Source organism: Empidonax traillii, unplaced genomic scaffold (assembly GCF_003031625.1).
Source record: "Empidonax traillii isolate 1590-97213 ecotype Southwest subspecies unplaced genomic scaffold, ASM303162v1 scaffold27:size3997909, whole genome shotgun sequence".
NCBI classification, from domain to species: Eukaryota; Metazoa; Chordata; class Aves; order Passeriformes; family Tyrannidae; genus Empidonax; species Empidonax traillii.
Genome location: NW_020955220.1, coordinates 3789839 through 3801870, shown reverse-complemented (window position 1 = coordinate 3801870; position 12032 = coordinate 3789839). Strand labels below are relative to the sequence as shown.

Below are 12032 nucleotides of genomic sequence, written 5' to 3'. Positions count from 1 at the left end.
TTCATTCTCTTCCTAACCAGTTGATCTGCACATGTTCCTGCTCTTCTTGACCTACATCTTGGAGGCAACACAGCAGGCATGACATCCTTGTCACCTGACTCACACTCTTGCCTCAGGCCACATTATCTACATACTGCCTGATCCATCTCCTGTATTTGATTTCCTCTCCTACAGTGTACTGCGTGACTCATATTCTTACCATAGATTCTGAGTCTAAGACACATTTTGTCTTTTCAGGTCTTAATTTCAGCTCATTTTGATTTATCCCTCACTCTAGTGTCTTAACCTTTGTGCCCAAACACACACAGTCCAGCAAAATCATGCTGGCCTTTCTAAACCTGTTTACATCAAGCTTGTTATCACCCATGACTGACATACAGCTATCAGACAACTGCCCCAACTTTTGGGACCTTGGAATTTCCCCATTACTGTAACAATACACCTCATGCAAAGGATACAAAAAACAGCAGTGGGAAAAGTTCCAGAGACTTGGGCACCTGTTTGCTGATGGCAAAGTCTGATTACAGAAAAGGGGTAATCTCTAAATTCTGTGGGATGAATTAAGTATGTTTTCTTAAGATCAACGCAGTCTGCCTCCATGTTCATGACAAATTAGTTTACTTCCATTCGTGGTCAAAAACTGCTGTTGTGTATTTATCAAGTCCTATTGAACTTTCTCTGGAAGATGAACAACGACCAAACACCTAGTCTGATTTATATCAAAGAAAGTGGCACTGGACTTGAACAGCTTTGAAAGATGCTGAAGTGAAAAGAATACTGACACAAAATGATTGCAGTCTGCTCCATCCTCAGACACCTCTTTCTATTTCCCTTCCCTTTCTCTTAGATTACAAACACAAGTTATTGGGGGTGCAGGGGAGAGATGAGTACAAGTTTCTTTCCAACTATGACTCTAGATTTGGGTATCAAATGTAAAGTACAAACATTTTCACATACTCTAGTTCCTTCTTTAAGAAAGACATAAACCTTTTTTTTTCACTTCCTGCATAAAAATGTCAACACCACAAACTGTGATAATGACTGTCCCTTCAAATATGATTCCAGTGAAAGTTCTGGCCCATTCACAACTATGAGCAAACTTCTGTAACAATCAATTTTTAAGAAACAGAACAGGCTGAGAAACAGGATTTCTTTCCTACAGGAAAAAAAAATCTGGTTTCAATCCAAATCCCATTGAAAGACACTCTCAAAACTTTTTACTAATCAAAAATTCCGAGTCACACACAGAGGTACTAAAAGAGTGCAGCCTAAATATCTTCAGTATTCATATGTGAAAATTATGTTCTCTGTAGCAACAAAGATGCTGACAAGGATGTGAATGTCACTGAGCAGCTGTGGGAACTCCAGGCATCTGTGGTTCCCGGGAGTCCACTCTCAGACTGTCCCTGTGCTACCGGGACCAGAGTCGCAGCTCCTCAGTCGGGAGCCTGACAGCTCTGTGAGCCATCTGAGAGCAGGGCTTGCAGGCTCACAGCTCCAGGTCCAAGAGATGAGTCTCCTACACGGCAGGCCCTACATGAGTTTTTAAGGACTCTCAGTCTCACATCCATGTGACTGGGAATTCTGGCTTAGGAGGTCTGGTATATTTGGAAGCCTCCTGTGGAACAACACTGGCTTATCTGCCCACAAAACCATCCTAGCCCTGGGGACTCAGAGCATTTAAGGTCCTTAGCTACCGAACAAAACCTTACAACAGTATTCCCTGGAGCTGGACTGCTCGTGACTGTAAGGTTCATTGCAAAGGACACTGAGTAACTCCTGAAGGACTGAACACAAAGAATTCCCAATGTGCTTGGTGCTAGGGAGGCACAAATCCAGGAGGCTATCCCAGTATTAGGGATTTGCTGTTTGTCGGGTCCCTATTTCCAGGGCAGATGTTACATAAAAGTCCTAACTACAGAGAGTATAAAGTTTTTGAGAAGTCTTCCTTTTAAATCATGAAGGCACTTCTCATTAAAGTTATGAACTCCTTTTTCTTTAAACAGACTGTGCAAGAGAGTGCTGAACTTCATCTCGAGAAATTGCAAACATATTGAAAGAAAAGTAGTGAAATGTCTCATATGTGCTCTCATATTGCACATCTCTAGCATAAGACTGGATATGCTGCCACACACTCTGTACATGGGCTGCCCCTTGGAGCAATTCAGTGGAATTCAGTAGTCCACCCACTCTGTGTCCCCTGTGCATCAGACCCTAAGTTACTCGTCAGGGCTGTAATTTACTAAATGGCTTGTGACCTTCTCACCACAAAACCTTCATTCCCCCTCATAGTGGTGTACTAGCGATCAACACAGGTGCACAAACTAGATTTTCTTTTTCTTACTGGCAGTAGAAAAGGAAGACGTTTTGGATTTGTGACTAAAACATTGTTGATAACACAGGGATGTTTCAGCTATCACTGGACAGTGCTTACACAGTTTCAGCCTTTTCTGTTTCTCAGACAGGACAGCTGATGTCAACTGACCAAAGGGATTTTCTGTACCATATGCATATACATGTATATTCTACACCACGCATCATGCTCAGCATGATGGAAATCGTAGGAAGGACATTTGTAGTTACAGTCTCTGCCTTCCCAAGAAGCTGTTACACATGATGGAGCCCTGCTTTCACAGAAAGGGTTAAACACCTACCTGCTGATAGGAAGTAATGAATTAATTCTTTATTTTGCTTGGCTTGTGCACATGACTTCTCCTTTATGTACTAAACTGTCTGCAGCTCAGTCTATGCATTTTTGCACTATTACCTTTCTGATTCTCTCCCTCATCCCATTGTTGGGGAGTGAGTGGCAGCACGGTGCTACTTATCAGAGTTAAACCACAAAAACTGTTTAACCACAACAAATGTTAAACTGCACCAGAATCAATATATTCCATTTTCGATGCCTCCAAACAACTACTAGCTTATGGTTGAGGTTAAATTCAGCCACATGAGAGGATGTTGGACAGATACAAATAACCTTCTTATCAATCTATATGGACAGGGAAATTTCTTTCTTAGAGGGTTCACACTCATGAATGATAACTGCAATTCTGAATTCAGAATACAGCTGGGTTCCTTGCTAATGCTAATGGCTCAGATAGTAACATCATCAAGTAACGCTCTGTAAATGCTTTTAGAGAGGACTCTGTCATTTTTCAGATATTTAAATCACCACAATATAACTGAGCATGAACCTTCCACATCAGAAAACTTCAATATCCTAAAACTGCAGCATAGACTTCCTCAGCAGAGACCAGTACAGTAAATTATGCCTGGACCACTACAGTAAATACAACCTCTACTATCTACACAGGTTGTCAGCGGAATTGCAATTCAAGTTCCAGACCTCAGCTTTTTCTCTAATGTCTCACATCCTTTGGCTCAGAATCCAACAACAAAAATGTACACCACGTAACACTGCCACCACAGAGGTCCCCAAACCGTGCAGTGCAAAGTGTGCTGGTACACAGAGCACTCGTGCAGTCACTCATGTCCAGCCTCCATAAAAAGATGCAGCCATATCAGCAGATCAGGGAATCTGCTGCTGCTTCCAGTTTCAAAGCTCAGTTCTGAAGCACAACTCAGTTCTTTTAACCTTGCTTTCCGGCTGTCACAGGAATGTACATGTTTATTCTTCTAAAGCATTCATCTGCCCAGAACAAATAAAACCCAAACAAAATAAAAAGGAAAACCCTACCAAAATAGGACACTGTACTGGATATATCTCTGTCTCCCACAGACAACGAGGGTATGTGAAGCTTAGTAACGCTGCTCAACGTACTACTGAAATTTACTCAGATGCTACAGTTTGCCATCTGTACCTGTCCTTCTTAAAATGTTTTACTGTCTCTCTCTGCAATTTGATTCACCTAAAGAGAGACTAATCAAAACTAGAAAGGGACACTCTTGCAGATAAAAATAAGACAACCATATCCAAGCATAAGCTATACCATTATTGGTAAAAATTAGGACAGTATCTGCACTGTTTAAGCAACTACACTGAGAATTATGCACTAATTTGGCCATATTCCTGTTAAAGTTGGGCAAACCATAATATCCACAAGCATCACTTCTACCATTGTACGACTGACATGCAACATCCTTTTGTTAGGGTGTATAAGATGATGATAAAACTCCAAATGCTTGAGTAACTTATGAAATATTCCAGGTATTAATTAAAAATTAACTGATAATATAGGTACCATCTGTGCAAAACCATCTTTTATTGCAATGCATTTGTACCAAGAATTGCTTTTATCTGTTTAACTTCCAAAACCAATCAAACTAAATCAAATACGGGTATTCTTACTACACAGGAAGATGGTCAGCATGGAAATTTAGTATGCAACATCCATCCTCCAACTGGCATTTTCCAAATACACAATACCCGCATTATTTGAAATGATCCAATGATGGATCCAAAAAAAGACCAACAATAAATCAACAGCGAATTGTACAGACTTAACCACACAGTGCTATACTGACAGCTAGTTACATAATGACAACAATAATAACCACATAGTGTATATGCTCCATTCTCAGGTCCTGAACTAACTCAGCTCATGAGCAGAAGCACTTAGTAAATGAGGAACACCCTAAAAACAATTGCTTAGGTATTAAATTTGGATGCAGGAAAAACAGATTCCAACAAGAAAAAAAAACTGAAAAGATATTTGTTTTGTAATAAGACTCTTTTCAGTTTAGCATGCATTTTAGTTTATTAAACTAACACAGTTATCATGACACATAGTGATTGCAAAGGAAAGTATTTGAAAACATGAAAACCTTTTTTATCTGAACTTTGTATATGAGTACATAAACTACAAAATATTATATAGTATTAATAATTTTGCAAATCACACTATACCTAAAGTGGATAGGGGTAAAAAAAAAAATCTTCTTACCTTTAAGCATTGTTCTTCCAGTTGATCCTCCGAAGATATTTAAAAGCCCACTTCTTGCTCCTAATGATGTAGTTGCTTCTAGTAAAGCACCAGTTATATAGTTAGAGAGTGCAGTCCTCTGCAAAGTGGCACGATACTGACAGTAAGCATCTGCTACACATGGTTTTACACAAAACCCATCGTCTTTGCAAATATAGACTTTAACAAACGTTGGGAGCTTTCTCAGAAGATGAGGAATATATTCAAAAATATCTTCTGCTCCTTCCTCTTCTTCTCTCACTGTACTGAAGATCTGTGAAGAATGCAAAAGCATGGACTGTTAGTTCATTTGCTTAAGATAATACATAGAACACCAAAAAATTCCAAATGACCGTGAATTCTTGTAAAATTCAGTAACCTGCAATATCTATGTATCCAAAACTGGTTTGTTAGGATTGAGTTGGGTTCCCAAAAAGGGTATTTGAATAAGATGTCATTCTGGCTTTCAATCTATGGTTACGATCATTCTAATGAAAATCAGTTTTAAGGATAACCATAAGGTCACATCAATATACCTGGTCAATATTTGAAGTAAAGAATATGCATAAAATTGTTTATAAGACTATTAAATCTGCTGTACTTCCAGAAAACTCTTAGAGATATCAGTAGCAGAAAAAACAGATCAACTCAGGGTTGGCACTTTTTCTTGCTGAGTGGGGTGGGGTTTTGCAAACATAAATGGTTTTAAGCACTGTGAGCCCTCTTTCAAAATGTTCTGGTGTCACGTTCATTGCATTACTTCCAGCCTACGCACAGGTCCTCTATCTAATATTGGTTTAGTACTCTTTTTCCAATATTTGTGATAACACACTAATGAGCTTCAGCCTGTGGCTTAGCAACTAAGTAATGTTTGCTTATTTAAAAGAGTCTAATGATCAAAGCAAGAATCTGGAAGAAATCTTTTCATTTAGTATACAAGGAGAGCCTTGATTCTTTTCATTCTTGTATGCTGACTTACTGATTAACATTAATAATTTGTTTCAATGATCTGTGCTTTGTAATTACAAAGTGCAAACTACCAAACTAAAAATTAACACAGGGAAAGGTCATTATAGCTGTCACTAGGACAGGCGCTACGACAATTCTGATGAGGTTGTTCCCCATCAGTTCTTACACGTGGAGAAGAAACAAGCTGATGACTTCATGACACTTTTTTGTAATTAATGCCTTGTTTCTCATTGCCATCCTTTCCCCATACATAAACAAATTACAGCTATTCATCAACATGGCAGAAACAGCAAAACAGCATCCAGTCCTACAAAGCAAGCACACATGTGCTCAGTCAGATGATAAGAAACTGTTTGCACAGTCCGTGCGCGCCACGCGTCAGAGGCACTGGAGCCTCACCACAGGACACACACGTGCCCAGCCACGTATCCAAGGAGTGAAGTGGCTCCCAGGACAGGGATCTGCACACCCATCCACTTCTACCCTGAGACTGGGATCTGCTCTGCCATGTAAATGATGAGGGTTCCAATGCCCTGCTCCCACAAGAGATCTGACCCTCCAGTACCAGAAGCTGTGAATGATGATGTAATTCTTTCATCGAGGTAAACAAACTGCAGAATATCAAATACAATCCAGTATATTAAAGCACATATTTGTCATTTGAGCTTTAATTTTTGTATTAACCATTTCTTGGGGAAACAGTAAAATTTTATATTGAAAATATAATTATTAACTAGTAATGTAATTCAATTTTTTGAAAAAGAACACTGATATATTTATTAACACAAAATAAAAACCAAAAACTTTCACATGTTGACTATGGCTGTGTAACTCTATTCCATTAAAATATGGCTTTTGCCCTCTCCCTGAAAATATTCCAGAACTTGTTTGGTCTGAGGCTTCTAGAAATATCACACCTCTGCTTGAGCACCTTTATCTTCCTTTTTTTTTGGTATATAAATTTTATGGACTCAGACTGTCATCAAGTACATATCTCTATTCAGAAAGAAAGTGCACTCAAAATGGATGGGATACGTGCAGACCTTTTAGTCAGGTAAGTGTCTGTAAGGAACAGTACCATTCCAAAAGGTGTACTGTGAAACAGTAAACCTGCCCTTGTGCCTGGATTATGAGTGTGTCACACACAGCAGACATAATTAGTCTTTTTAGCTTGTTTAAAAAAATATTTAGTTAATGAATATAATTTAACTTCTCAAAACTGCAGTTACCATCCAAAATATTTTTAAAATTGGGTTCTGCAACTTATAAAGGCATGTTCTGTTGCCTACACAACTAAAATTTCTTTCAGCTGCCAAAGCAAAGAAACCATTTGTTGACAGAAGTAGGCGACAGTGTTTTGCTGGAGAGATTATACATAGAATAATGGTGTTAATCTCTTCTGTATAAAGTAGACTTCAGGGCACTAGCTGTCTCAAAAGACTCTGCACTTCACGTAACATTTTCAAATTCTGTTTGCTTTCATATATTAAAGTTCTGCAGGTGTTACCTCTGCTATACACGATGAGGTTACGAAAAAATACAATGTGTATACTTGTCAGCCACTGCAAAGAACTGAAACAATCAGAATTGCAACATATCCCTCAGGTAAACTAAGAGAGGAAATCACCTTTCAGAAAGATCACAGCAGGCAATTGAGGAAACTTAATCTTGCCTGGGAGACAGAGAAGTTTATTCCAAGCCAGGGCTTATAGTCCGTCCTTGCAGATGGCTTAATATTGATCCACATCACTACCAAAGAATGGCTAATGTAACTAAACACGAACCAAAAGCAGTGAAATACAGCACTAAACTGACAGTTACCTGTCAAAAAGCAAAGGTTCACAAGGGCATATCACTCCCGATTCATTTTTGCCTTACACATCAAATAAAGGTTCCAAAGCCATCTGCAGTCTGATGCTGCCATGTCTCACCTACTACATATCAAGCAGTACCTCAGAAGAAACTCGGGACAGTATCTGAATCTAAAAATGTTGTGATATTAAGTGTACCGTAACGAGCACACATGTAAACGGTAACATTTATATGCAACTCTAGCAATTCAAGATTTACTTTGGACAATAAAAACATGTCTTCTAACGCTTTTTCTTTTCTCAGCTGAAACAGGAAACTCCACATACTAATACAACAGTATTCCAATGGAAGTATACTATGGCTTCAATGGATTTTTACTTTTTTCTATTTTTTTAGGCAGATTTTAATCGTAAGTAAAAGGAAAATGAAAATTATTTTCAACATAAAACTTTTCATACTACTACCGAAAAAAAAAATGCCCTTGAATTCAACCAAAAATTAGCATTAAAATAAAGATTAAATTCAGGCAGAATTCCATCCTACAACCAAGTCCATATTTGGAAAATAAATGGAAAAATAGATTTTTCAGCTCTTAATAACGCATGCAATAAATCATCAAAACTTTACTTTAAAAAAACCTTAGTTTTGCTTGTAGCAACTTAAATTGGTATCTGCAAGTTAACTGATTGATAACCTTCAGGCAATAAAACTTTCTTACAGTGACAACAGACATATTTTGTCAAGATATTAAAAATATCTTTAAAAATAACTATAAGAACAAGTAACTCATGGCAGCCTTGAAACTATTCCTTATTTTTCTCTTACTTTTTTCCTGTTTAATCATAACTGCAACTGCAAATTGCAATATGTCCTTTCCTCCATACACATTACTATAGGCTTACTACATAGAAATGGCAGAAACCTAAACACTGTAGCCCCTTATTGCCCTACAGTTTATGAGAGATATTCCCCCAAAATTTAGCTGGAGTTCAAGGGTGCTGCTGTAGTGCAAATATTGGATATGGCAGTTCATAAAAAATAATTTTGTTCTGATTTCTTACTTAAACATACAGGCATCTTTTATTGTGATGTTTTCTTGGCATATTTTTTTCGGCCTCAGGTATTTAGCTTAAAACTTGGAGGCACGTTATCCCAGAAACTAGAATTATTCCCACCAAAAATTCCCATTATAAGGAAGCAAGCTTAATTTCTCTAACTTTATAATAATAACAAAGAATATGTGCACCCAAGAAGTTCATCGCAAAGAAAAATCATGAAAAATTATGCTTATTGATACATCATAAAAATAAGAGAAAATAGGGAATAATGGGGCTTTAATACTTTACTGCATCTGTCCAAATTGTCTCTAAAAGCATCTATCAATATATCCTAAAAGACCAGAATGAAGGTGTATGCTCAGTTGGTACTATGCATTTCAGTCTGATTTCCTGGTTGTTCACTACAGAGTGTTAGAAGGGCTGCAGACAGTCCATGCACAGCCTTCCTGCAACACAAATCCTTCCTTTGTTGCATGTTTTTTAAGCAATTTTAAATGCCTGTAAGCCAGAATGGTATATTAACAGGTAATAACAGTCACGACAGTATGTCTTGAAGATCACCTAAATATCTCCTTCGAAAACACAAAGGTTTTACAGAACATACAAGTCTAAACACAATTAGCATCACAGGAAATGCTGCTCTTTCCAAATTTGCTCTGTTCCAAGAAAAATTACATTAAAATGAGGAAATTCTGATGGTGATTTTTCATTTTGTCCCTGCAGGTTTTTCAGAAGAAAACCCTTACTAATATTGACTAAATGAAGCTAACAATGATCTCTTGGAAGATATGACCAAGGACCATTCCAATTGCTTTTACATGTATTAATTCTACTATGTCATTCAAACATACCAGAATTTGCTCAGAACAAAAGAATGAGGCATTAATGCAGAGTTGATCAATACTTCAGTTTTATGTCTTACAAGATGGAACTTCAGCATCACACTTTGGAGCATTTACTAATAAAATTAAAAAAAGAGGTGATGGTGACAGTCAAATTTTTGAAGTATTGGGTTTTCTCAGCTTTATCTCCTTCATGTTACGACCATACTCACAATGACTAGCTCATGACATCTCAAGATCACTGCGAAAGTACAGACTCACAATACATTACAAAATGCTTTTTTGTAGTGTTGTTGCCTATGCAGAGACAGCACTTGTCAGTGCTCAGTTCTTTCTAAGGATATTGGGATATTGTGGGGCAGGGTTTTTTAAACAAAAATTAAAGTATTCTTTCATTCTCCTATTACTCCTTAATATTAGCAACTTTTGGAAAAAAAAGGTATTAGAAGTGGAAATAAACAAATTTTGTAACGACTTTCCTATTAATAAATTACTTTCCCCAACATTCTTACCTGCAATATTGCTCATCTAAATAATCTAAAAGCAGCACCCAACATTATTCTGCTTAAACAAGAGTGAGGCTAGCAGTCCAAGGAACATTTCTTTTAGTTACAAATACAAAAGCCACTTTGGACATGAACATTTTCAACATTTATCTTTGAGCTAGTTCATCATGAGATAATCACTCATTTAAATACTCCCTGAATAATGTTGTTAACCACTTGATTTTCACAGATGCTGGAACAAACAACTGTCAATTGGGATCTGCAGAAATGATGAAATCTACGAAGAAAAGTTTGCCACTGATCCGGGATTCAAAGGCAAGTCTTGAGAACCCATACAGATTTCTAGCTCAAAAGAGAATAATTACTGCCCTTGTTTTTAATCTAGTTCAATAGTTTCAAAAATAAGTCTTGCTGTGCAAAAATAGAAATGAATCACACTATTTAGTACAGCAAATACTCCACTCTTCATTTACAGTTATCTAGTCTGAGTAATCATTCCACGTACAATGACACTTGGACATCCTGGAAAAGCACTGTGGCTTTCCATCTTAAACCAGCTCCAAACAAATTTCCCATTTCACAGACCTGCCTAAGCCAGAGATCCCATTTCTGAGAAAGTTTACTTGTTTGTGTGCACTTTTGCTTACAGCACTACTGAAACTAGTTACAGTGCTTCCTTCATCAGCTTCCTTTCTGCACTCTCACAAAGCTCAGGAGCCTCTGCAGAGAAATTCACAACAAAATTTAGTTCAGAAGACAGAAAAGAGACCAGATTCTGCACAGATGGGTGTCTGCAATGTCAAGGGAAAAAATAATCTCTTCATAAAAGAACACTTTAAAATCTACAGCAAAGGCAGTTGTATCCTATCTTCTATTGCTACTGCTGCTAAAGCCACTAACTAAAATTTTGAAAATTATTTTAATAGCAACAAAACACAAATGAAAGATGTACCTAAAAGGAAATGTATTTTATATTAAACAGCAAGCTAACAAACATCTGCAAGCAACATCATTCCAATTCAAACTTTCTCTGCAAAAAGTCAACTCTTCGGCAAAATTACAAATAAACAACTCTTCTTAAAAAAAAAAAATTAAGAAAAAAAGTGATAAATGTACCTTTTTTTATTTTTTTGACAATTTTACAACATCTTTTGGTTTCAGGACAGTTAAGCTGTTCCAGGACAGAAGTTGAATGTTATTATACATTAAGTATGGGTTCAAAAGCTTCCAGTTACAAAATTAATTTAAAAAAAAATGAAGAAAGTAACAGCAGGAGACACTGAACGTGACCAAGTACAGGGTTCAATTGTGTCTCACTACAAATGTTCTGCACTCAAAAAGATCAAAGACTGACAATTCCTACATGACTTTCATGGAAGAAAAAGAAAGGGGTACCACAATTTTAGTGTGTATACTTCTCTGATTTTCAGAAAAAAAGACATCTTTAATTCCTGGGCTTTCTAATATATGAAACTCTTGTGACAATTTCTGATTATGTATCGATTACAAGAACTGACATATAAACACTAAATGCATTTTCTGTTATGCTTAGAATAATGTATACACTTGTCTTTCTTTCTGTTGTGTTTCTATTATCAAGAAGACATGGCCAGAGCCCCATATCTAAAATGGTTGTGCAGGTTGTTCAATGCCAAGGGATATTACTGTGTTTGACAAAGACAATGCTCTAACAGCAGAAAGGTCTGCTCTGGTGGCACTATTTCTTAGTTCACTGAGAACTCTTGTTCACTTCAGCAATCCAGTAGGTGAGGCCCTCAGAAATCCTTTCAAGAAATTTAACATTTTGGTAGGCATTTTTCAGTGTTTGGAGTACAAAAGCTAGACATTTAGACTCTTAGAACATTATCTTCTTCATGGTATTTAGCTGCCTGTGACCAAATAAGCACAAGTCAAGAGATC

General features: G+C 37.2%; 1 protein-coding gene across 5 annotated transcripts in view; it reads right to left on the bottom strand.

The window, feature by feature from the left end:
- PLCE1 (phospholipase C epsilon 1) overlaps window positions 1-12032 on the bottom strand; it is a 144621-nt gene that overhangs the window by 76648 nt on the left and 55941 nt on the right. For all 5 annotated transcript variants that reach the window (XM_027909440.1, XM_027909455.1, XM_027909461.1 and 2 more), the window contains exon 3: window positions 4908-5199. In XM_027909440.1, coding sequence (XP_027765241.1) covers window positions 4908-5199 — 292 coding nt within the window. The remainder of the gene's footprint in view (window positions 1-4907; window positions 5200-12032) is intronic.